Genomic DNA, 23909 nt, shown 5'->3' on the forward strand with positions numbered 1-23909 from the left:
TGCAGGGCTGGCCGGCCGCCCGCAGCGGCTCCTCTCGGGGGAGAGGCAGGTCCCAGGCTTCCCACTCCCCCTGGGGCTGCCCGGGGTGCGCCCACCCCTCCCGTTCCCAATGCTCCCTCTTTTGCCACGGAGCTTATCCCAGGGCCTCGGGGCACACGGCACCCGGAGGCTGTGCGGTTCACCCCCTGGGGAATCAAACACGTGAGCGAAAAGGTTTTTACAGAACATGCCCCTGGCATTCCCTGGCGACGGAACTTAAATTCCCAGGAACAGATAAATCTGGTGATGTTTTCACAGCTCACCAGAGCCCAACGACTGTGCTTCTAAGGAGCCAATTCCCGCTCCTCCACGCGGTGCGTGAGGCCGGCTAACGAGCTGCGGGCCGGCTCGGACGAGCCTGCTCACACCCGAGCAGCCGTGGGGCCTGAGGGGTGGCTTTCAGGTGGCCACTTCCCAGATCGGCCAACGGAGGGACGCGGGACGGCCAGCCCCCAGGGAACCCCAGGAGCCTTCCCTCCTGATTTGCACCTGAATTTCCGAGTCCGCGGCCCAGGCTAATCCCAGAAGCACCCCCACCCCCTCCACTGTCCGAAGCTACTGCAAATCCGATCAGAGGCTCACATTCCCCCACCCCCACCCCAATGCACAAGAACGCCAGCAGAAAACCCCGGAAACCTCCGCAGACAGGGGTGCCCTTCCTCTCCTCTCAGCCTGGTTGTGGGTGGTTCGGACCCCCTGCCCCGAGACCGCTGTCTTTTTTGGCTACCAATGGCCCGATAAACCCTTTTTTTAAAAAAAGCTTTTCAGGCCCTGGCTGGGGTGGCTCAGCGGATTGAGGGCGGGCCTGCAAACCAAAGGGTCGCCGGTTTGACTCCCAGTCAGGGCACCTGCCCGGGTTGCGGGCCAGGTCCTCAGTGGGGGGCACCCGAGAGGCAACCACACGTTGACGTTTCTCTCCCTCTCTTTCTCCTTGCCTCCCTCCCTCTCTCTAAAATAAAAACTGAAAAAATAAATAAATAAAAGCTTACAGTAAACTTTGTTTAAAGTAACTTCTGTTTAGCTGCTGCAAGGTTGCAATCAAACTGAGGACTACCTTCCCCCACGCGAAGGGCCGAGCCCCGCCGCGGCACCCCGTCGCTGCAGGGAGCGGCCGGCGCACGGTGCTGTTCCGAGACCACCCCCACCCCCGCCCCCGCTCCGGGAGCAGACCGCCCAAGGGGCGAGGGTGGCAGGGAAGCCAGAGAAAAACAAAGACGCCAGGAGGAAGGCGGACGGAGCTGAAGTGTGTGTCCGACGCTGCGGACCCAGAGGCCGAGCGGTGGGCTGCGGCAGCTGCCTGCCCACGGGCGTCACGGCATCGCGTCTTCCGGGCCAGGGGGCCAGCACCCCTGAAAGACGAGGCGAGGGGGGCACCCGTGTTCTTGCCCACTGACTTTCCCGCACCCACGGCAGCTGTGCGTCGGGCCGCGTCTCACCCGAACACGGGACACCGCGGGCGCGGGCCCCCTCTGGGAGCAGCGGGAGGTGCAGCTGCATGGGGCACCGGCCCTCGGAGCCGCCCGCCCGCCCCTGCGCCCTTCCGGAAGCCCTCCGACGGAAAGGCTGAGCTGAAGCAGCGACCCTTCCCTCTGGGCGGAGCCCCGCCCCAGCTCCGCTCCCGGGACCAGGCGCCTACAGAATGGGGCTGGCCTCCGCCTCTGAGATGCCCAAGTGTCCCCGTGAGCTCGGGGACCAGTCGGTCAGCCTCGGGAGGAATCCCCGAGAACTGCACGCCCTCTGACCGCCTGCACCCGAGCCGTCTGGGAGAGGGCGCGGCGGAGGAGGAGGCTGGGGAGGAGGGGCCCTTTGCGAACAAGGTGAGGATGCCTCCAGGTGCCTCTGGGCTCTCAGGTGTGTCGTGGAGGAAGGGGACCGCCCATGGGAAGGCTGGGACCCTCCCGGGCCCAGGGTGAGGGGCATCTGCTCCGATGAGGCAGTTCCCGTCTTCTGCCCATCAGCCCTGGCCTCCGGGTGCAGCTGCAACTGGACAGGCTACAATTTGAAAGGGTTTTTTTCCCCCAAAAATGAAAACATGATGAAAGCGAGTCCGGTTAATGTCAGCTCTCACAGGCCTTTGGGATTTACTTGTTCAGAGTGGAGACACCGTATCAGTGCGCCCCTGCTCCGCCCGCTGGGAGGGCTGGGCTGCCAGGGACCTCAGAAGGTCTTCTGTCCGCACTGGAGCAGCAGAGCCGGCACCTGCATGGTTCCTCCCACGGCAACGGGGCTGGAGTCCCAAGTCGAGCTGACTGCTTCTGAATTCAGGAGGCCGAGGAGACCCACGGGCCCCCAGGTCAGTCCGCACAGGCGGGAGGCCAGGCCACCGCCCTCCGTGGCCATGCGGAGGAGGGAGAAACCCAGGGCCCTCACACGCCGGCTGCCTCTCGCTCTTGCTCCGACACAGGCGAGCCCGTGAAGCGCGGCCGTAAGAGGATTTCACGGTCAAAAGGGCTGCTCTGCCGGCGTGTTTTAAACAGGAAAACAGGACGCTGACCGGACACCGTCTCACCTCCATCCGGCGCTTCTGCCCCCGACCCAGCACCTGGCTCCACCTGGGTCGTGGGTCGGGGGGCACACAACCAACACCCCTGGCGCAAAGACAGCCGTGGCTGGTGAACATGTATGTTATGCGTGCTTGTACGTACACACATCTGTCTGTCTTTTAACTTACACTGAAAAAATAGGAGAGAAGCGTCAACTCCCAAACCAGTCTGTGAATCTCAAACCCTGGACCAGCCAGGTCTGAAGGGCACAGCCAGCTCCGTAAGAGCCGGCACAGAACCAGGGCCGGACAAATTAACGCCGAGTGTCACCCAGGGGTGGTGCAGGGCTGCCCGCCCCGCCCCAGGCCACCCCCCCTCGTTTCGGGTGTCGCTGTGCTGGACACAGTTTATGTTACAGCCTCAGCAGGAGTTGAGCATTAAAAAGGGCATCAGGAAAAACGTCACCGTTGCGTTATTCAGGTAGAGAATGGAGGACGTGACCAGTGCCTGGGACGGAGTGGCGGCAGCATCCCAGGCAGCGCGAGCAGGTGAGGATACGGGGGAGGGATGGGGAAGGCGGCGGAAGGCGGAAGGCGGGAGAACCCCCCCCACCCCCACCGCCGTGCCTCCGGGTCTCCGCGCAGCTGAGCTGCAGGGCCTCCGTGCGCGCACAACCGGCCAGCAGCAGAACGCCCTCTGGGCGTCTACCGCCACCTGGTGGCCGCGCGGCGGAGCGGCTGCCCCGGGAGAGCCGCAGCGCTCGGCGTGCGGGGGTCTGGACCGTGCTTTCGGGCTGGGAGAGCCGGGCTGAGGCAGCCACAGGAACGCCGCGGCTGTGGAAAACCGGACAGTTCCGCACAGCCGGGGCTGGAGGAGAGGACGCAGCCTGCACTTTATTCTCAAGTTACTTCCCCCTTTAAAAAGCTCTGTAACACTCTTAAAACCAGTAAACCATCAGCACCTCCCTGTGGAGGCCGGCCAATCTGCCCAGGGGAGACTCCACCGGGCTCCCCCCACCACAGGCCCACCTCCCTCCCATCAAGCAGCTCGCCCGGCAATGGTCCCGCCGGGCTGAAACCTGGGTGGACCCGGTCACCGCCCCAGGGGGCGACCAGTGCGGGCCTGCACCCACCCACCTCCCCGCGGGCCCCAGGCCCCCCGCTGAACGCCGGCGTCTGCAGGCTCTGGCCCAGGCCTCCACTTCGCCCCCACCCTGTGTGCTCTCGGAGGGGCAGGGCAGGCCTGCCTAGCGGTGCCCACCTCCCCCTCTGCCTCCACTCGCCACACCCCTGCTGCGGGGCCGACTCACTCCTGAGAGCACTCTGCACGTGGGCTGTCTCCCCTCACTCCCCCCTCAGCTCACCCCCCCCCCCCCGGGTTCCGGTGCCCACCGGGCCACCGCACTTGTCACCAGCAGCTGCCGAGGGGCTCGTTTTCGGTGAACGCCACACTGGGTGCTGCCTTGCTGCCTGTGGCACCGCTGAGCACAGGCCCTGGTGACCCTGTGCCCTGCCGCACCTTGGGAAGGCGGCGGGACTCCGGCCTCTTCGGGCCTCACCTCCTCTGTCCACGCCCTGGGCTGGGCCCCCGCTCCAGGCAGCCGTCCTCTGGGTCCTGGACTCCTCCGCCCGCCCCTCCTCCTGGACTGTCTCCGAACATCGGGTCTCAGCCCTCCTCTCTCCCAGGGGCTCTGGGCACCCCAATGCCACACGGCCCAGACCGACAGGTCCCCTCCCCTCAGCCGGTGCCACCAGCACCGACGCCAACAATGAGGCTGTGCGTCTGGGCGCCCGTCGTTCCAGACTCTCTCTGTGGAGCCCTGCGGCCTCCCGTCCCCGCTTCTGCTGAGAGCGCTTCCAGGGAAGGTGCTGGGGTCCCGCTCACTCCGCCCTCCCAACAGGTAGCTGGGGAACCCCGCCACCTGCTGGACGCTCCCACGCCGGGAAGCCTGCACTCGCGGTGAATCACGACGTGCCATCAGGGGATGGTGACAGAATAGGGTGCCACGCAGGGAGACTGTGAGTACCACGTGAACACAGGGGAGACACGACTCCCTGCTCTGCTCGGCGACGTCCTCCGCAAGCCCAGGAGCAAGCTACACAGGAGCCCAGCTCGTGGGGGCGCGGCTGCAGCAGAGGCGGAGGGCAGGGGCAGCGAGCGCTCAGCTGTGCGTGCTTTGCAGCGGCAAGGCGGCGTCTCCGAGGGGTGTGCACGGGGCAGGGGCACGGAGACCGCGCGGCCTGCTGGGCGGGCGGCAGCCGGCGGGTCCCCTGGGCGGGGAACAGCAGCCAGGGTGGGGACAGAATCTGCCGGCTCGGTCGCCAGTCGGCGGCCGGGGGAGGGGCCGAGCGCCCGGGACCCGCGGCTGCAGCCTCATTGGCCCACGACGGGCCGCGTCCTCCGGGCGCCGGCGTTAAAAACTGCAGTGAAACTCTGCGCGCCGCTCGGTGGACGCCTAGCACGGGTTACGGGACTAAGTCGTGGCCGAGGGTTAAGGATGGAGGAGCAGGTGCACCTGCGTCTTAAACAGGCCTGTGTCCCGCAGGTTCGCTCACGCCACCCGTGGGACCTGCTGTCGCGGTCGAACCTATCTGCCGAGTCCGCGAGGAGTCGGCCCCACCTGGGCGTCCAGCGTCCCTGCGAGCACCCGCGCCGAGCCCCGGACCCCTGGCTGCGAACTCGGGGACCGTCGGATTCCCAAGGGTCGCGAAGCGCGCCGCCCTCCACTGACCCGGAAGCGCTCGAAATGGCTCCCCCCCCCCCTGCGGGGACGGGGGGCCCGGGCCTTTCTCGAGCAGACGGGCTGCGACGCGCAAAGCCTGCCTGGGGGTCCGCGCGCCGCCGCGTCCACCCGGGCCGCCCCACCCACGGAACCGGGCGTTCCTGCCGGCCGCGCTCGGGCGAGTCCTCCCCGGCCGGTGCCTCGGGGCTGCGCGGAGCCCCGGCGCCAGGCCCCCGCCCCCGCCCCGTGCCCTCTGGGCTCACACAAACGGCGGAAGGGACGCGGGGACCTTCGCCTCGGGCTCAATCTAGCTGCCGCATTCCCAGCGCGAAGTCCCCCCACACAGACGCCACCACGGCAACTATCTAGCGCGGAGACGCACGAAGCTTTTTGACTCTCGCGCCAACCCGTAGAGTGCGGGCCCTCAAAGGGCGTTCTGCGCAAGGACGGAAGCTTCAGTGCCGCGCTTCCGGGCGCTCGCCCCCTCGAAGGAGCTCCTGATTGGCTGACGGCTCGTGATCTCTCAATCTCGCGGGAAGAGACTGAGGGGGCGGCCGCCGGTGGGTGCGTCGGCCCTCCGGTTCCCCGCCCCCGCTTCTGCCGCGGCTCTCGCCTCCGCTTCCCCCTGCCCGGCGCCTTCGCGCCCCCTCCCCGCCCGGCCCGGCCCCCCGAGCGGCCGCGGAGACTGCGCAGCGCGGGAGGCGGGCTCCGCACGGTAAGATGGCCGCGGCGGGCCCAGGCGGTCGGGCCGAGCGGCAGCGCGGTGGGGCCCGGAGGGGGCCGGACCCGCGCCGGTTCTCAGGGGGTCGCAGGTCCGAGCAGAAGTCTGTCTGGTCGGGGCTTGTTCTCGGGGGGCCGAAGCGCTCCCCGATTTCGCGAGTCAGGCTGCGCGTTGCTCCTGGCCGAAGCGGTGCCGGGCGCAGCGGTCCCCGCCGGGGCATCGGCGCCAGGGGCGGCTCGGCGCTCGGAAGTGGTCGCGAACCGGAGCACCGAGACACGCACGCGTGTCAGGCCAAAGGTCGGCTGTTAGGACAGCTGCTTCCAGCAGAACCGACCTGGCGAGGCCCGAGGCTGCCGCTTGGGAAGCGGGCGCCCCTCCTCGGGGCGGGGAGGTGGACTTCTGCGTCCGCGGGCGCGGGACCGCGGGCTTCTCCCAAGTGGTCGCTTCCGAAAGCCGCCCTCGCCGCCCTGCGGTGGTGCAGCCGGTGGAGCGGCCCAACGGGAACGCAGGAAAGTTGCTGTCTTGTCCCGAGTGGGAACGAGCCTTTCTTTGGTCTGAGTTGCGCAGTTGGCAGCGGCCCCGGGGGATGGGTGTGTGTTGGAGGAACGGCGCCTCTTGGTTGTGTGTTCGGTGCCGGTCGTCCTGTGCTGCGCCGCGAGGGCCCGCATCTCCCAGGAGCCCAGAACTTTGCCTTGCTCCCCTCCGCTCCCCTCCCCACCCTCTCCCTGCGCGATCCACGCGGGACTCTTGGCTGCCCATGCCTAGGCTTTCCTTATTGACGTGCCCAGCGCTGAGCCCGCCGTCTATAGCCCAGGGGCCTGCTAGACTTCCGCTGCGCCCTGTCGGGCAGCCCAGACTGGCCCTGCTCCCCAAACCTGTTCCTGTCTCAGTGCTGCCCTCTCGTCTGTGGCCCGGCCTTCGCGCGCTTGGCTCGAACCGTGCGCTTGTCCTCCGGTCCCCTCTTGTCTGGTGGCTCCGGGCTGGTCCTCCTGCTTTGCTGTTGGCCCCCCCCCCCCCCCCCCATGGCTGCCTCTCAGCCCTACAGTTCGCTGGAGCATCGAGCAAGTGGTTCTGTGTGTGTGAAGTAGCGTCCCCAACGTGCACGTCAGTGACAGGGATGAAACTAAACCACGTGGACCGTGGTGGGCTGGCCGGTCCCCGCAGCCCAGGTGCGCTCCTGGGCCGGCCCTGCCTGCCCCTGCTTCCTCGGTGGCACCTCCCGAGTCCCCCGTCTCGTGTGCGTGCGCTTCCAGACTTTGCGTGGAGTCTGCCCTCTTCCCTTGTTTTGATCTCGACTAAGCCGCCTGCCGCGCTCGGGCCTCTGCCGCGGCTAGCCGTATCCGCAGCCGGTGTCTGAGAGCCGTCCCCGGGGCTGTGCTCCTGGGTTGTGACTGCTCTAGCGTGTTTTGCCACATGAACACACACTCCCAATCCCTCTCAGCGGCCTGACATCCGAATGGCTCTGAAAACGGAGGGTGTTTTTAACCTGTCTGGCGGTGAAGCCTGAGCTGAGGCTGGGTTATGGGCGCTGCCCAGGCCCTGAGGGGACGCCGAGTACCACAGTGTGGGCTGTGCCGTGCCGTCCTCCCGTGACCTGGAGAGCTCTGGGTCCTGGCAAGCACCCGCCCCGGCCGTGGGCCGTGCGGCTGTCGGGCGGACGTCTGGCCAGGGGCCTGCACGCTCCCCGTGTCGTGAACGGAGCTTCTGCGAACAGGCTCGTCTGTCCGGCGGTGGGAGAGTTTCGGGGTCTCTGCCTGGCGGGAGTGGCACTGTCGGCCCCAAGTGGGTGCCTCTGGGGGCTGTGGAGACAGTGCCGGCAGCTCCGGGCCTGTGTCACAGGGGTGTCACCCCTCCGTCTCCGCCGGTCTGGGGGCCGGGGGCGAGCTGCGCGTGAGCCTGCGAGTCACAGTGTGCACCTCTCCGCTCACCCCTCCGGCGCTGCCCGTGGCGGCGCCCAGGGGACATCTGTGTCAACCCCTCCTTCCTACCGTGTGGCCGCCCGGCCTTCTGCTGGCGGCAGGCCCTTCGCCAGGTGTGCGGAGCCTTCCCGCCCTCTGTCCTCGCTGCCGCCTCGCCGCGTGTGTTCCCGAGAGGATCTCGGCGGCCGGAGCGCTCCCCGCTCCCTCACGCGGTTCCGTCTCCGTCCCGCAGGGGTGAGCCAGGATGAGCTACACGGAGAAGCCCGACGAGATCACCAAAGACGAGTGGATGGAGAAGCTCAACAACTTGCACGTGCAGCGCGCGGACATGAACCGCCTCATCATGAACTACCTGGTCACAGGTAACCGCCCGGGCCCAGGCAGCACCTGCGGTCGGGCACTCTGAGCTCCCCGCTGAGCACGTGCGTGGTGCGGTCGGTCCTGGCTCTGAGGTCACGTCGAAGATCCCCCTCCCGGGGAGCAGGCCGTTGTCCTCGGGCCCCGAGACCTGGGCTTCTGACGCGCCTGCAGCCAGCCACGATCTCGGAGAGCGTGCCGGCACTCTCCCGGCCAGCCCTGCGCGTGCTCGCAGGCTGTCCTGCAGGGCACCGCTCAGCTTGGGGGAGGAGCGGGCCGGACAGAGCGTAGGGGGAGACCCAGGGGCCGGTAGCTGACACCCAGCCCCCGTGGCGGTGGGAAGGAGAGGGGCTCTGCACGCGGCGCCCAGACGTCTCCAGAAGGGACACGTCTCCCCCCCCCCCCCCCCCGCTAGTCTGCTCCGAGGTTTATTTTTTGACCGGTGAGGAGGGAACATGGGGTGGTGGCTGTGGGTGGGGGGTGAAGAGGGGCACACGGCGCTTCGATGGGGAGGGCCGGGGGGCTGCGGGCTCCCAGGGAGGAGGGCGTGGGCAGGTCCTCAAGGCCCCGCGGCTGCCCGGGGTCCCAGCCTCCCTCGGGGCTTCCTCTCGTGCATCTCGAGGGCAGAGGCGCTGGCGCTCGCCCCTGAGGAGGGGAGGTGCCTGCGGGCCGTCTGCTCCGGGCAGGCAGACCTGGGGTGGTGCGGGGGGCTGGGTGCCGACCCGGGGCCGCCGCCCAGGGCACTGACAGGAGCCGGCTCTCACGCCCAGAGGGCTTCAAGGAGGCCGCAGAGAAGTTCCGGGTGGAGTCCGGGATCGAGCCCAGCGTGGACCTGGACACCCTGGACGAGCGCATCAAGATCCGCGAGATGATCCTGAAGGGGCGGATCCAGGAGGCCATCGCCCTCATCAACAGCCTGCACCCCGAGCTGCTGGACACCAACCGCTACCTGCACTTCCACCTGCAGGTGCGGGGCGGGGCAGCCGCCGTGCGGGCCGGTCAGTGGGTGGCGTGCAGACTCGGGAGTGCCGGGCGGCCCGCGGGCAGGGTGGTGGCGTCTCCCCCCAGGGGGGAGGGGTGCGAGAGCGTCTGGCGGGCGTCCCTCCGCACGGCCGGCCGTCTGAGCCTGCGCCCCCCCGCCCTCGCCCCGCGCAGCAGCAGCACCTGATCGAGCTGATCCGCCAGCGGGAGACGGAGGCGGCGCTGGAGTTCGCGCAGACGCAGCTGGCGGAGCAGGGGGAGGAGAGCCGGGAGTGCCTGACGGAGATGGAGCGCACGCTGGCCCTGCTGGCCTTCGACAGCCCCGAGGACTCGCCCTTCGGGGACCTCCTGAACACCATGCAGCGGCAGAAGGTGGGGGAGCACAGGCCCTTGGTGGGCTGTGGGGCGGGCGGGGGCCGGGGTGCGGAGGGCTGCCTGCGCGGGCAGAGAAAACCCGAGGGTGGAGGGTGGAGGGCCGAGCCCACGCTGGCCGGGGCTGAGCCGGGTGTGAGCGAGCCCCTGCCGGTCCTCCCCCCCGCCTCCCCCGTCCTCCTGCTCCGGGGAGACTCCTGGGAACAAACAGGGGCCCCGGGGGTGCTATTAGTTACTCCCCCGGGCTCGCTCCTGAACCGCCCGCCCTCGCTGCTGGTCCTGTGTCCCCGCTGGCGGGCCGGCGGCCCCCTCCCCCGGCCCGCCTCCCCGTCCCCCCCTTACCCCCGGCCCCACCCCTGTGCGTGGTATCTCACCGTCTGCCCGTGCCCCCCAGGTGTGGAGCGAGGTCAACCAGGCCGTCCTGGACTACGAGAACCGCGAGTCGACGCCCAAGCTGGCGAAGCTGCTGAAGCTCCTCCTCTGGGCCCAGAACGAGCTGGACCAGAAGAAGGTGAAGTATCCCAAGATGACGGACCTCAGCAAAGGCGTCATCGAGGAGCCTAAGTAGGCCTGCGCGCCCGGGGTGCCGCCCGGGCCGGGCCGGGGGGGCTTTCCTGCAGCAGAGACCCCTCACTTTCCGCTCCCCCGGCCCCTCCTCGACGGGAAGAATGGCCCCCGGCAACGCCAGACGGCGCGGCGAGAGACTGGTCCTCGGTGGCGGGTGCCGGATGCGCGCGGTGCTGGGGCGGCGGCGGGCCCCCCCCCCCCCCCCCCCGGCTGCTGCGCTGTGCTGTGGGGACGCCAGAGACCCCCCCCCCCCGGCCCCAGAGCCCACGAGGACCACGGCCGCTGTCCTGCCCTCCGTGGGGTCTCCGCCAGCAGCAGCGCTCCCTGGTCCGCGGGTCTTCACTCTCCGTGGCAGAGACTGGGGCCCCGGGAGGCCCGGCCCGGAGCCCTGGGTGTGAGGAGCCCTGGGTGCGAGGGGCCGGGCCGTGTGGCTCTGGGGGCACGTGTGTGCGTGCGAGTGAGGGGCGGGCGGTGTGTTTTTAACTCCCAGATATATATTTTGGTGCTGTGTGTGGCCAGAGACTCCCCTGGGGACCCACGGACCGTCTCTCTGGGCAGTTCTGTTGAAAATAAAGGGTTTGCTCTGGTTTCGGGAAGGACTGAGACGGCCTCTCGAGAACGTCCCCGTCGTCTCGAACGACGCCTGTGCGCCAGCAAACTTCTCCCGTGGGCCCCGCAGCCGGGCGGCCACCTGCCGGGCCAGGGTCTGGAGCCGCCGTGCCCCGGCGCGGTGGGGCGGCCTCTCTGAGCGCTACAGTTTCTCAGGCAGGTCCCACCACAGCCCCCCCACCTGGCTACGCACGCCGGCGGTCAGCAGGGCGACGTGACGCGCTGCCAGTCACCCTGGGTGGGGCTGCCAGGCCCGGGGTGCCCCCGGGGGAGCCTGGTGACCAGGGAGAGAGGACGGGCCCTGCGGTCCGGCTTGGTCCCCACCTGGCTGGGCAGCCTCGTCGGCAGGCCGTGCTCCCTGGCGCAGCGGGGGTCTCCTGTCCCACGCTCCCGGGCCCTTCTCCCCACTGGCTTCTGAAAGGGAAGTGTGCCATGCCGGTGAGGGTCCCCGCTCCAGGGCGACGGCGCTGGAGGGGGCGGGGCCGGCACGGGGCTCTGGGAGGCCACCGACTCCTGAAAGGGCGAGTCTTGGCTCCCGGCACTGAGCTGCCTCCCCGTGTGAGGCTGAGGCAGCCGGCGCGGAAGCCGGACGGATGGCGGTGCCCACGACCCTCGGCCTCTCGGCCCTGACAGTGGCAGCCACGGCCCCTCCCGACACTCGCCTGCGTGCAGGGCCGCCCCACACTGAACCCTCGTCCTGCCTCGGGCGTCGCCGGGTGCCCAGACGGTGCACCCCGCTCTGTGCTTGGGAGGCGCCCCGCCCCCGCCCTGGTCTCCCGAAATCCAGCCCAGAGCCGCGTCCTCGCTGCTCACGCTTACCTGTCAGCCACGCGGGGACGTTCCCGGTCCCCTGCGGGGAGAGGAGCTGCCCTGGCCGGGGGCGAAGGGGGGAGGCAGGGTCTGCCCCTCGGGGAGAGCAGCGCTCGGCGGGGCCCCGAGGAGCCTGCGAGGGCGGTCACCGGCGGGCAGCAGCCGGCGCCCTGCTGGATGGCGCAGTCACCCACACCCGCCCCGTCACACGCCAGGGGTGGGGCAGCTCCCAGGATCCGCAAGAGGTGGGGGGAGCAGGCACCCCCCTCACCCCGCACCATCACCAGCACCTGCTGTTTCCAGGCCCCCTTTGGGCTGTGATGCTCCGTCTGGCTGCTGCCCCACCCCCCACCTCAGGACGGGAGGCCCCGCCCCACTCGGGGTCTCCAGAGGTGTCAGGTGCTCGGCCGGGCCCTCCCTCCTGCTGTCGCAGACCTGCCAGCCGCGGCCTGGCACTCGGCTCCTCCCAGCTGGAGGCCCCTGTCCTCGCCCCGGGACAGCAGCGGCCTCCTCTGCCCCCCCCCCACCCCCACCTGCACCCTGGGGGCCCCAGCACGTGGTCCATGGCCACGGCCTACTGCGGGTCTCCCAGCCCCGGCCTCCCAGGCCTGTGGGGCCGGCGCTGCCCCACCACCTTCACCGTCTCCTCTCTCCACCGGCCTCTGCGGCCCCAGGCCTGGGCCCCTCCTTGATTGGCCCCTGCCACTGGTGCCAGCATCCCCACCCTCCCGAGCCGGCTGTGACCGCCATGTGGGCGTGAGGCCCTGGGGCCCCAGCTTGGGCCCAGCCAGCTCGCGCCTGCTGCGGGGGGCACCAAGGGGCCCAGCCCTGGCACCTGGCTCAAGGTCACAGGCTGGAGCCGCCCCCCAAGATCTGTTTGGAAATGAACCGTTACACTCGAGTGTGCTCTTGCTCCTGGTGAGACCGCCCTGACTTTCTCGGATGAGCGCACAGCCCTGCGGGCGGGGGCGGGCACCTACAGACCGGGCAGCAGGCTCCCCGGCTCCACAGCGAGTCCCAGGCCCGCGTCTGGGACCCGGAAGGCCACCGGCACGGCACCTCCAAAGCCCCATCCGCCCCGAGCACTGCCAGGGAGCCCCGAGCTACCGCCGTGGGGGCGGGGTGCGGGATGCGGTGGGAGCCTAAGGCAGCCGGCCGCGCTCCGCCGCTCCGCTGCGCTCCGGGAGCTGTGAGGAGGCCGGGCGGAGCGCCGGGCCGCGGAGGCGTGCCGGGCCCCAGCCCAGGGCGGGGACCCAGAGGGGCGCCCCGCCTGCTCCTCCGCCCCGCGCCGCCGCCGCGGTGGCCGACCGTCCCGGGGCGACACGTCCTGGGAGCGCCGGACGGAAGCGCCGCTGGGACTGACACGTGGACTTGGGCGGCGCTGCCCGCGTGGGCTTGCTGGCGGGAGCCGGCTCCGGACTCGCTGCGCCCGATGCAGCCGACGCGGCCGCCCCCAGACCAGGCCCGCGGGGAGGCGGCGGAGGACGCCCACTGGTCCAGGTGCGGCCGCACAGCGGGGGCAGGGGAGGGGTCGGGGGAAGGGGCGGCGCATCCCCTGCGCAGATCCCTCAGCAGGGACTTGTTTGCTCGTCCTGCGGGGCAGCCACCACCCGGGCGAAGGGGCCCACGAGTGCCTCCAGCCTCCAGCGCAGCCCCAGGGCCGAGTGGCCCCGGGCCCTGTCCAGGCTGCTGGGGTCGGGAGGTCGTGCAGGCAGGGCGGCATTCTGGGAGGCCTGCCTGGGGTCCGAGCATCCTCCATCCGGTCGGGGAGGAGGGACCGCCCGCTGGCATGGCCTCCAGGCCTGGCACTGACCCTGCCAGGTGGGGCCGCACGGTGGGACCGCCCCTGAGGACACGGAGGGCACCTCAGAGCCACCCCGCGGGGCGGTCAGGGGCTGGCGGGGGCCTCTCAGGGCAGCGGAGCCCTGCCACCAGCTGCTTTGTGACGTGAGCACGGTTCCCAGGGGCAGGGAGGGCCCAGGTGGGCGCACCACTGCTTTCCACGCCTGCGTCCACGGCCGCCTGCAGCGGGGGACCAGACCGGAGCCCCGGGGAGCCCCCAAGAGGCTCAGCCCCTGCTCTGGCTCTGTGGGCCGAGGCCGAGCCGGCGGGACCCTGGGCCTGACGGGTCCAGAGCTGTCCACCTCCCACTTTGGTCCCCAGGGGAGACGCCGGCGGGGCCTCCCTGTGGCCTGTGGGACGCTGGCACCTTCCTGTCTGCCCCTGCCCCCAGCACGGGGCAGCAGGAGGGCCCTAAGGGGCAGCCCCCCACCCCGGTGTTGGGGTCACAACGGGGCCCAGGGAGACTGACCACAGAGCCCCCTCACAGCCCTGGCCGCATCCCCGGTTAGACTAGGGGCTATTGGAGGTGCGCCCGGACCAGGCGTGGGTGCCCTCGGCCAGCCGGTCCCTCGCTTCCTCCCCTGCACCCTGCTTGCTGTCGAGGTGGGGCCTCGCTCTCTCTGGGGCCAGGTGGCAGCCGGCGGGCAGAGGGTGGTGGCCCAGGGCCAGGGAACAGTCTTCAGACTTCCTCTCGGGCGCTGGGGTGACGGCCTGAGCACCACAACTGCTCCCCCCGCCCCACGTGCAGTGTGGAAGTGGCACTTGAGCCCCAGGATGGTGACGGGCAGGGCCGGCCGGCGTCCCGGAGGGGCCCTTGGGTGCCGCGCGGAGCTGTGTTCAGTGGGGGAGAAGGTTGCTGTCTCCCTGGGTGGGTAACAACAACAATCGCCACTGTGTGTCTGTCGCCCTGTGCGCTCTGCCGGGACCGCCCGCCTGTGCTCCGGCTCGGCCCTCCGGCCACGTGCCGGGTGCGGGGCGGCCAGCAGCCAGGACCCGCAGGTCCTCTGGGCTCGTCGCCCGCCCGGCCCTCGGTGCCCACACCATAGTTCCCTTTTCTGAACCGAGGGGCCATGTGACCGTGTGTCTGCTCGGCGGGGGGCGGGCTTCTGGCGCAAGGGCTGTGGCAGGAAGCCCAGGGTTCTAGGAGCTTCGCAGGGGGCGTCTTGACGGGCAGGGGGTGGGCCGGAGGCGTCCAGGCAGGCGGGAGGGACCTCTCCTGCCGTGGGAGCGAGCGCCCTGCACCTGGCGTCCCAGCCATCTGGCTGCGTCGGGGTCACACCTCCAGCCAGACCTCCTCCTGCTCCTGTGTCCCCGCAGCTGCGGAGGACGGCCCTGTGCTCGCCTGGCCGCCACTGCCCGCCAGCGTAGGGACGGGCCCCGGGAAAGCGGACGGCCCTTGAGAGCCAGGCTCCCCGGGTCTCGGTGGAGCTGCACCTGCGGGGGGTGAGCCTGCACTGCCCGGACCTCCTAAAGGAATGACGCCCCTTTGGACGGTGGCTGTTTGGGGGCAGGGTGACAGCCTTGCTCCCACGCCCTCCGCTGCCCTCGTCGGTCTGGCCGTGAAAAGCAGAACTGTGGGCCTGTGCGGGCCCCCCCAGGACCCGTGTCTGGGGGCCTCCGCCCTGCTGGGGACCAGGCACGGTCGTGGGGTCCTCCCCTAGCCGCCTCGGTGGCAGCTGGGGTGGCGGGCTCCGTGTGTCCCCGGGAGTCCAGCGGGACTGTTTGCACAGAGGGAGCAAAGTCCCAGGCGGTCCTGCAGGCCCGGGGCAGCGCGCCGGGTGCCAGGGGGTGGGCCGCGATCTCCGGGCAAGCTCTGCCCGGTCTCGGGGAGAAGCCCTGGGCGTGATCCCCGTGATTGGGTGGAACCCCAGAGGGCCCGTGGCCCCTGGAGCTCCTGGGTTCCACGTCACAGACACAGACAGGGGCCAGGCACGCACTGTGGGGGCGGGGGTGGGGCCTGTGGATGCCTTTGCCCTGTGAAGACCCGTGGGAGCCCGGCCCTCCACCCCCGCTCTCAGGCAGGGGGACCCCCAGGGCCGTCCCTCTGCCACTGTGGGGCTGTCCAGGCCTCTGGGCTCAGAGAAGCGTTTTTGGAACCAGGAAGTAGGGTGGGGGCGTGGCATTTGGGGCCCCTTCCTAGCAGGTGCCCAGTGGGCCCCGGGGCCCTTGCCAGGGGCAGCCCGGCCTTGGCCTCCACAGAGGCGTGGCCAGGCGGGGCCCCCGCCTCACCGAACTGCGGGGGATGGGAGTCGGGAGGGTGTTCCGACATGTGAAGCAGGTAGTGGTGGGGGTGCCCTGGAGCCCCACCTAGGGGACCCTGCTGAGCACCCAGAGACTCAGCCTGAAATCCAAGGCCCAGTGCAGCCTCTTCCCTGTGCCGACGGGGAAACTGAGGCCCAGGGCCGGGTGGGGGCTCCTGGCTCGCTGCCCCGCCTGCCTCTCTCCGCCGAGTCCTGCCATTTTCCTGGGTGACTTTGATGTCCCCGCGGGCCCTCTGTCCAGCACCCTGGCCTCTCACCTTTGACCCTCTCCTCCCCAGCGACCTACCAGGGCAGGGACGCGTCCTGTGCCCGGCCGGGCCCCTCCCACAGCCTGAGCTCTCCCTGCAGCGTCCCGTTCCCGGGGAGGACAGGTGGGCGGGTCCAGGGGCAGCCGGGACCCCAAGCCCCCAGCAGGCCCCTTTCCGGCTTGGCCACGGCCCCGAGTGGTCGCCCCCAGCCCCCAGCCCCTTTCAGAGACGCCCTCCTCCCCCGTGAAAGTCAGCAGGGGGGCCTCCTTCCCCGGTCCCCACCTCCCACCTGTGCACAGTGAGCGTTGTTTTTGGGGAAGTTGCAGAGTGGCAGCAGCGCCCCTGTGATGGTGGCTCGGTCCCCCATCTGCCACGCCTGAGACCAGCATCCTGCCTCGGTCCTGGCAAGGGGCTGGTGCCGGCACAGCTGCAAACCGGAGCCCTCGGAGCGCTCAGGGGCTGCAGCTGCTCCGGCCCTCACCGCAGGTCCCTGGGCAGCAGCAGTGCTTTCTGACCGCCCTCGGCCCTGGTGACACAGTCCAGGAGCGCCGGCCAGGAGTTCTGTGGGCACCCCCTCTGCCCACAGTTGTCTGGTGACCTGCCCAGCAGCGGGGGGGGGCCACCTCCCCCCTGCCCGGGTCCCTCCTGGGGCCCCACAGCCCGGTGTCCGCCCCGCACCGCCCGCCCCAGTCCCTGCTGCAGGGGACCCTCCACCTCTACCTCAACTGGGGCCTCTTGCCCAGCCCACCGCCCCTTTTGTGGGTTATCAGCTGTCAGCTCCCACCCAGGCGCCTTCCCGGGCCCCTCCGCCCACTGCTGCCTGCACCCCGGCCATGGCCGACTCAACGGCCCTGCAGCCGGCCTCATGGGCTGCCCCGAACCCCTGCTGTTCCCGGAGCCTGTCTCCGTGCTCCTGGGAGTCAGCGGGGGGCACTGGGACACCTGGGAGGCGGCCCGGCCCCTCCGCCGGGCTCTGCCTGCCCGGGCCTGACCGGCGCCCCGTGCCCCGCAGGCCCGAGTGCCAGGCGTGGACGGGGACGCTGCTGCTGGGCACCTGCCTGCTCTACTGTGCGCGGGTCAGCATGCCCATCTGCACCGCCTCCATGAGCCAGGACTTCGGCTGGAACAAGAAGGAAGCCGGGATGGTGCTCAGCAGCTTCTTCTGGGGCTACTGCCTGACCCAGGTCGCCGGCGGCCACCTGGGGGACCGGTAACCGCCACCCACCCACTCCCTGCGCCGGGCCGGGGTGCTCTGGGGTGGCCTCCTGGGAAGTTCCTGCAGGGACAGGCCCCCCAGAGGAAGCCGGAGCTGGGGGACCTGACGTCCGGGGGGTGGGGTGGGGTGGGGTGGGGGTGCATGGCTCCACTTGGGAGCTCGGCACCCTGGTGGGCACCCTGAGGGCGTGGGGGCGGACGGACGGGGCGCACCCTGGGCTCTCGAGCTTGGCCTCCGCCTAGGGCTGCTCTGAGGAGGGACGGCCCAGACCCACCCCCCACCTGGGTGGGCGTCCCTGCGGCAGGATCGCTGGTCGGCAGCTCAGCCCTCTTGCCCCCCCAGGATCGGGGGTGAGAAGGTCATCCTGCTGTCGGCCTCGGCCTGGGGCCTCATCACGGCCGCCACCCCGCTGCTCGCACACCTGGGCAGCGCCCACCTGCTCTTCATGACCTTCTCCCGCATCCTCACGGGCCTGCTGCAAGGTAGGCGCACCCCGGGGGCTTCCCTCCCGCTGCCGGCCCTCGGTCCCGGGCGTGCGAGCACACGTGTGTACACGGGTGCGTGTTCGTGCAGGCCGGTGCTCCGTGTGTGCCCGTGTGTGCCTGTGTGTGGCAGGTGGGCAGCTCGGCCTGACAACGCCTCAGCACCTGAGCAACTTGTGTTTCCAGAAGCATCTCACAGCCTGGCTCATTCTGAGGCCGGGTGCCCTCCGTGCCAGCAAGGCCGCTCCGAGCACCAGGGTGGCCGCCGGGCTGCTGTGTGGTGACCGTCAGTCAGCACCAGCAGGCTGATGGGCACAGCAGGGACATTAGGCTTCTGGGGAGAGCCCCCCCGAGACCCCTGCAGCCCGGGCCAGCCAGTGGCAGGTGGCACCCCCCCCCCCTCCAGGGACCAGATGGGCTCTGAGCCCCTGCCTGCCGCAGCCTGGTGCTGGACAGCGTCCGTCTCCCAGACGCGATCCGAGTGCGTGGGTTCCGCCGACCCTTCCTCACCGAGTCACCCCGCTGGCTGTGGGAGAGACCACGGGTGACCCCCTCAGATCCTGGGGTCCCCAGGGCTCCCAGAATGGGCCTGCGCCTGTTTTCTGACCAGCCCCACTGGTCCGGCCCCTGGGTGGTCCGGGGGGACCAACCTCTGTGCCCCCGTGAGCCCTCCCCACGAGGTCCCCACGTGGCCGCGGCTGGTGCTCCTGGTCCCACAGACGAGGTCCGAGGGCCCAGGCTGCTGCTCCCCGTCCTCCCGGGCGGCAAGAGGGCTTCTCTGTGGGGCTGCTCTGCGGCCCGTTGTGAGGGACAGACAGGGGGGTCCAGGCACTGCCATCGCCCTGAGGGGGCCGGCACTCTGCGCCCAAGGTCCAGGGCCCTGAGGGGAAGGCAGGGGCCAGTGCCGCCCCGGCCCCCCGCCCCTGACTCCCAGGAGCTTCTGGAGGAAAGCACAGCACCACAGGCGAGAGCGGAAGTCCCCAGAGCAGCTCCTCTGAAACTAGATGTTGCAACAGTGACAGATCCCCAGGCAGCTGCCGAGAAACGCACAGGGCAGCTCTCTGCCCGCCCCCTCCTCCCTGGGGGACGCGCCCCGTGGACACAGGGCAGCGTCTCGTCCAGCACCCGGCTCAGTGGTCCTGCAGACCCTTCAGGGCTCACGGGCCGTGTGCACGCCGTGGGCATGTGTGGCAGCGTGTGCGCGTGGGTGCGTGTGCGCGTGGGCATGTCACACGTGTGTGCCAGGACTCCAGAGCTGCTGTGGCCCAGAAGCCGGGGTGACAGCAGTAGCTGGGACCCAGGCTGAGCGGCTCCGTAGCCAGGTGTCACTGATGGTCCCTCAGGTGACCTGAGTGTGAAGGACACTGCAGGCCGATGGGGCGCTTTCCAGCCTGGCTCTCGCCCTCCGCTGGCTGCCCAGCGCCGCGCAGCCCCCTGAGCCCTCTGCCCGCCCCCCAGGGGTGTACTTCCCCGCGCTGACCAGCCTGCTGTCCCAGAGGGTCCGGGAGAGCGAACGTGCCTTCACCTACAGCACCGTGGGGGCCGGCTCCCAGGTCGGGTGAGTGCCAGCCTCGGGGGCTCGGGGGAGGCAGGGCGCGTGGTCCTGGCAGAGCCCCCCGGGGTGGGGGGCGGCCACGCGGGGGTGTCTGCGGCTCAGGGTGACGTGGGTCTGGCTGGTTCCGTGCTCTGCGGCGGTGGGGGCTGCCGCTCCTCAACGCTATGCAAAGGTGTGGGCAGCAGGGGGCAGCGGCCTGTCACGCCATGGACCTCAGTTCATCTGTGCTGGTGGATCCGGGGGAGGGGGCGCAGGGGGAGGGGGCGTCCCGCTGCCTCCTTGCCTGGGTGCAGCTGAGGGTCACGGCCAGGGTCCTCTGTTGCCGCAGGACGCTGGTGACGGGGGCGGTGGGCTCCCTGCTCCTGGACTGGTACGGCTGGCCGAGCGTCTTCTACCTCTCTGGCGGCCTCACCCTGCTGTGGGCATGTTACGTGTACAGGTACCTGCTGAGCCAACAAGGTAACCGCGGCCGGGCAGGCAAATGCACTGCCCAGGAGGCCGAGGGCCTGGATGGACCCCGGAAGTCACCGAGCAGCCCCGGCACGGGGCCTGGGGGCCCAGGGGCTGCGGCTCGGCCCCAGACCAGTGGACAAGCCCCTGTTGGGCTCTGGGCCGTGGTTCCCACCACGTTTCGTGCCGAGAGGCCGGCCAGGGACGAGGCGGAGGCGGGGCGGCTGTGCATCGGGTGGTGGCAGGGGCACTCGCGGCGCTTGGGGTGCTCAGGGCTCAGGGAAGGAGAAGGCCGAGAGCGTCTGTTCCGTCCAGACACAAATGTAGACCCTTGAAGGTGCCGGACACAGCAGGGCAGGGTGGGTGGGCTGCTGGGCCGAAGGAGCTGGCCTGTCCCCACCCGCGTCCCGAGCGGCGTTCACACGGCCCCCTCCCCTGCCCCCCCCCAGAGTTCGTCCGGGCCTTGGACGCTTTGGTGCGAGGCCTGCCCGTGTCCAGGCACACCAGAGTCCCCTGGAGACAGCTCTTCCGGAAGCCTTCTGTCTGGTGAGCTGCCCCGTGGGGTTACCTCAGGGGGGGGGGGTTGGGGGGGACCGACGCCAGGGCCTGGGTCGTGCGGCTGCTGGGGACGGGGCCCTGACCGGCGCCCGCCCCCCAGGGCGGCCATCTTCTCCCAGCTCTCCTCCGCCTGCTCCTTCTTCGTCCTGCTGTCCTGGCTGCCCACCTTCTTCAGGGAGACCTTCCCCAGCTCCCAGGTGCGGGCACCCCGGTGACACCCGCAGGCGAGGGGTGCCGAGACGCCCCGCCACACGCAGGGCCGCGTCCTGGCCTCGCTGGGCCTGTGCCTGTCGGGAAGGCGGGGGGTGGGGGTCCGGCACCGGGGGCCGGCCCTGGGGGGACGGGTGAGGGTTAGGGGGGCCTGTCCCGGGACCGGGGGGTTGCCGCTGAGACCCCCCTCGCTCCCTCAGGGCTGGGTCTTCAACGTGGTGCCCTGGTTGGTGGCAGTGCCGGCCAGCCTGTTCAGCGGGCTTCTCTCTGACCACCTCATCAGCCAGGGTGAGCCCTGGGGATGGGACGCGCCGGGGCCACACTGGGGTCTCACCTCACCTTGGGGGGCGGGGGGCACCCTTCCTGGGGCAGCTGCAGGGATGGGAAGAGGCCACGCCCCCCAAAGACCAAGCTGGGGGAGGGAGACGCCCAGCCCTTTGGACCCAGTGCAGGGGGCCCGTGGGAGCCCACTCAACGGGGGACTCCCCCAGCCTCAGTTTCCCCACTAAGGGTGGCCTTGGGGTGCAGCGAGAGGTTCCGCGTCCCCTGTGATGGGGGAGTTACCTCCCAAGGCCTGGATGCAGCCCCCAGCCCTCTCCAAACGTGGGAGTGGCACTGGGCAGGGTCAGAGGTCGCAGTCAGGTGAGAGCCCAGGCCCCCAGCGCATGCCTGTTGCCATGGGAACAGCCGCCCTCGCACGCTGTGCCCCACTGCAGCCTGGGGCCCTGTGAGCGCGGCCGGACCCGGGGCAGATGCACACGCCGCTCCCAGGACACAGGGCACCTCAGCCCGAGCCTGGGGCCCCGCCCTCTGCTGCCCCACCCCCGCCCCCGGGCAGCCCCCCCGGGGCTCCCCACTCTGGGTGCCATCGTGGGGAGGGGGCCGCCGGCGCCTTCGGGCCGGTGGGGACGTGTGCCGGTCTCCCCCTTGTCCAGGTTACAGAACCATCGCCGTGCGGAAGTTCATGCAGGTAGGGGGCGTGGGGTGGCACTGTCCGGACCTCCGTGCGCTCCTGGGGCCCGAGGGTCGTGTCCCCAAGTCCCCTGATCCAGTCCCCGGGTAGTCGGGGGGTCCCCGTGGCCCTCAGAGCCCGCGCCCACTCCTGGGCTCACTCACGCCCAACGGGGTCTGCAGGTCTGACCAGCAGGGGCGGCTTCTGCCGCCCGCCCCACACGCCCCCAGGCAGGCCCTGGTGGGGGGAGAGGGCAGGCGGGGGAAGGCCCAGGTGCGGGCACGGCTCCCGCCCGACGCCAGTGTCCGCCCCGCAGGTGATGGGCCTCGGCCTGTCCAGCGTCTTCGTCCTGTGCCTGGGCCACACCTCGAGCTTCTGCAAGTCCGTTTTCTTCGTGTCGGCCTCCATCGGCCTCCAGACCTTCAACCACAGGTGAGCCCTGCCCACCGGAGCCCCGCCCGCCGGAGCCCCGCCCACTGGCCCCCCGACTCGTGAGCCCAGAGGCAAAGGGTGTCAGAGTGTCAGCTGGCATGGACGTGGGCCTCGGAGGACGGGCTGACCTCGGGGCTGCGGCTTCTGTCTGGACCTGGACGCGCTGGCGCGGGCGGCACCTGTCCAGGGGCTCCCGGTGCCCTCCTGCCCCAGCGCCCAGCCTCCGCCCCGTTTCCTCAGAGAAACCTCACAGGGAGTTGTTTCGGGAATTGGCCTCTGAAGGTTTTTAAAGAGAAATGTGTGGGCGGGAAAGCAGGGTGCACCGGAGCCCGCCTGCCTCCCCGTGTGCCCCGCCCCCCCCAGAGGGTCCCCGAGCTGCGTCACCACTGAGACGGGAGAACGGGGGTAGAGGGGCTCGGGGGGGGGGGCCCCCGGTGTGGCCGAGCGCCCCCTCGCCGGCGCCGGGTGCTCGGAGGACTGTCAGCGGTCCCGTGGGTGGGGTCAGCCGCCCCGGGGTCACCGTGCTGTCCTCCCCTCGTCCCCACAGCGGCATTTCTGTGAACATCCAGGACCTGGCGCCATCCTGCGCAGGCGTCCTCTTTGGTAAGGACCCGGGCCTGGGGGTGCCCGGGGAGCGGCTGCCCACTACACCCCCCCACCCCCGACCTGGGCCTGTTCACCAGGCCTCGTCCCCACCCCCAAGCCCACGGGGGCCGCTCGCCGGTGAGACGCCGTGGGAGGGGCGCCAGGGGCCGCCTCTGACGGCCCGCCTTCGCTCTGCCCGGTTCACAGGTGTGGCCAACACAGCGGGAGCCTTGGCAGGTGAGGGGCGGGCTGGGGTCCCCTGCCCGAGGTGCCGGGGCGCTTCCCACCGCCCTCCGGCTCTGCAGGGTGGGGTATGGCACCCTCCCGGGGTCCACCGGGGTGACATCGGGCGGGGGGGGCACGCAGACCCCAGAGCTGGTCCAGGGGGAGAACAGAGCTCACCTCCCCCTCCCAGCCCACCCCCGAGTGTGACTCAGGTCCCCATGGCCCGGGGCCCCTGAGGTCCAGTGCCTGGGTGCCTGGGTGAGTGTCAGCCTCACTCCCCAGCCAGGCCCCTCCCGCGGACCCTGTCCCCTGTGGGGAGAGCACAGGGGGATGTGGCGGTGGGTGGCGTCCTGGCTGGTCGAGGCTGGCTTCTGGTCCCGGCCCCCCAGGCCAGCCCCTCCCTGCAGACTGCCCTGGCGACCGCCTGGCCCTCAGCCCGCCTGTCCCCTCTCCCGGCTGCAGGTGTCGTGGGCGTGGGCCTGGGGGGCTACCTGATCGAGACCACCGGCTCCTGGGCGTCCCTGTTCCACCTGGTGGCCGCCATCAACAGCCTGGGGCTGTGCAGCTTCCTGCTGTTCGGGAAGGCCCAGAGGGTGGACCTGGGCCCTGCCCACCAGGACCTCTAGCCCCGCCCTGGACGGCCCCCGCTCACCGGGCACCGTCGGCCTCAGGGTGAAGGGCTCCGAGTCAGAGCCTCTTCCTCTTGTGGCCTGTGACAGAGGGGCTGAGCCTCAGCGGGGTGGCGGGGGGAGGTGGCCGGCACCAGCACCTGGCTCTGGTCGGGCCTCCGCTTCCCCTCTGCCCAGTGTCCCCCGGGCAGCTGCCCCTGGGCGAGGACCCCAGCTCTGAGCAGTGGGCTCCGGCCCTGTGGCCGTCTTTGGGGCCCCCACCCCCGGCACCCCCTCCCGGGGATCCCTGGACACGGGCAGTGCCCACGACGTTCCCCAGGACCAGGCGACCTGCCTCCTCCCCTTCACACAGAGGAGCCGTCCCCCCTGAACCGATGGCAGGTGTGGCCGGGTGCAGCTGGGGAGAAAAGAACGTGGAAAACCACCCCGAAGCCTTATTTAAGTGATGCTCATTAAACTATTTAAGAGAAGACGGACATGTTTGTGACACATGTTTTAAAGAACAGACTCTTGTTAAAGATGTATCGGATGCATTCACCAGGAGCCCAGCCGAGGGTCTCCGACAGGTCCAAGGAGAACTCTGGAGCAGACAGGGTTACAGACGGGACACTGAGCGGGGACACGGTGGCAGCGGCGCTGGGCTCCCAGCACCAGGCACACCCAGCTGGCACTGGCTCACCCACC

At 70.5% G+C, this 23909-nt stretch overlaps 2 protein-coding genes across 2 annotated transcripts; both read left to right on the forward strand.

Annotated features, from left to right (window-relative positions):
* The first annotated feature begins 5837 nt into the window (after positions 1-5837).
* On the forward strand, positions 5838-10273 carry GID8 (GID complex subunit 8 homolog). The gene is made up of 5 exons (XM_028524226.2): positions 5838-5959; positions 8117-8246; positions 9012-9208; positions 9397-9594; positions 9989-10273. The coding sequence occupies exons 2-5, from the start codon at positions 8129-8131 to the stop codon at positions 10160-10162; spliced, it is 687 nt and encodes a 228-aa protein (XP_028380027.1). The 5' UTR covers positions 5838-5959; positions 8117-8128; the 3' UTR covers positions 10163-10273.
* A 2599-nt stretch (positions 10274-12872) lies between these two features.
* On the forward strand, positions 12873-23541 carry SLC17A9 (solute carrier family 17 member 9). Its single transcript, XM_028524512.2, has 13 exons — positions 12873-13080; positions 16944-17141; positions 17490-17629; positions 19088-19187; positions 19513-19643; positions 20084-20180; positions 20293-20389; positions 20603-20690; positions 21338-21372; positions 21671-21786; positions 22334-22389; positions 22579-22608; positions 23059-23541. The coding sequence occupies exons 1-13, from the start codon at positions 13013-13015 to the stop codon at positions 23220-23222; spliced, it is 1320 nt and encodes a 439-aa protein (XP_028380313.1). The 5' UTR covers positions 12873-13012; the 3' UTR covers positions 23223-23541.
* Positions 23542-23909: the final 368 nt, after the last annotated feature.

The sequence above is a fragment of the Phyllostomus discolor genome, chromosome 9 (assembly GCF_004126475.2).
Source record: "Phyllostomus discolor isolate MPI-MPIP mPhyDis1 chromosome 9, mPhyDis1.pri.v3, whole genome shotgun sequence".
NCBI classification, from domain to species: Eukaryota; Metazoa; Chordata; class Mammalia; order Chiroptera; family Phyllostomidae; genus Phyllostomus; species Phyllostomus discolor.

Excerpts from the sequence above, each read along its gene's own strand:
- SLC17A9 (XM_028524512.2), top strand. The coding sequence starts at position 13,013 with ATGCAGCCGACGCGGCCGCCCCCAGACCAGGCCCGCGGGGAGGCGGCG. Across the intron at positions 20,691-21,337 it reads TGACCACCTCATCAGCCAGG|GTTACAGAACCATCGCCGTG; the intron begins GTGAGCCCTGGG and ends CCCCTTGTCCAG. Across the intron at positions 22,609-23,058 it reads CACAGCGGGAGCCTTGGCAG|GTGTCGTGGGCGTGGGCCTG; the intron begins GTGAGGGGCGGG and ends TCCCGGCTGCAG.
- GID8 (XM_028524226.2), top strand. The coding sequence starts at position 8,129 with ATGAGCTACACGGAGAAGCCCGACGAGATCACCAAAGACGAGTGGATG. Across the intron at positions 8,247-9,011 it reads CATGAACTACCTGGTCACAG|AGGGCTTCAAGGAGGCCGCA; the intron begins GTAACCGCCCGG and ends TCTCACGCCCAG. Across the intron at positions 9,209-9,396 it reads ACCTGCACTTCCACCTGCAG|CAGCAGCACCTGATCGAGCT; the intron begins GTGCGGGGCGGG and ends CGCCCCGCGCAG.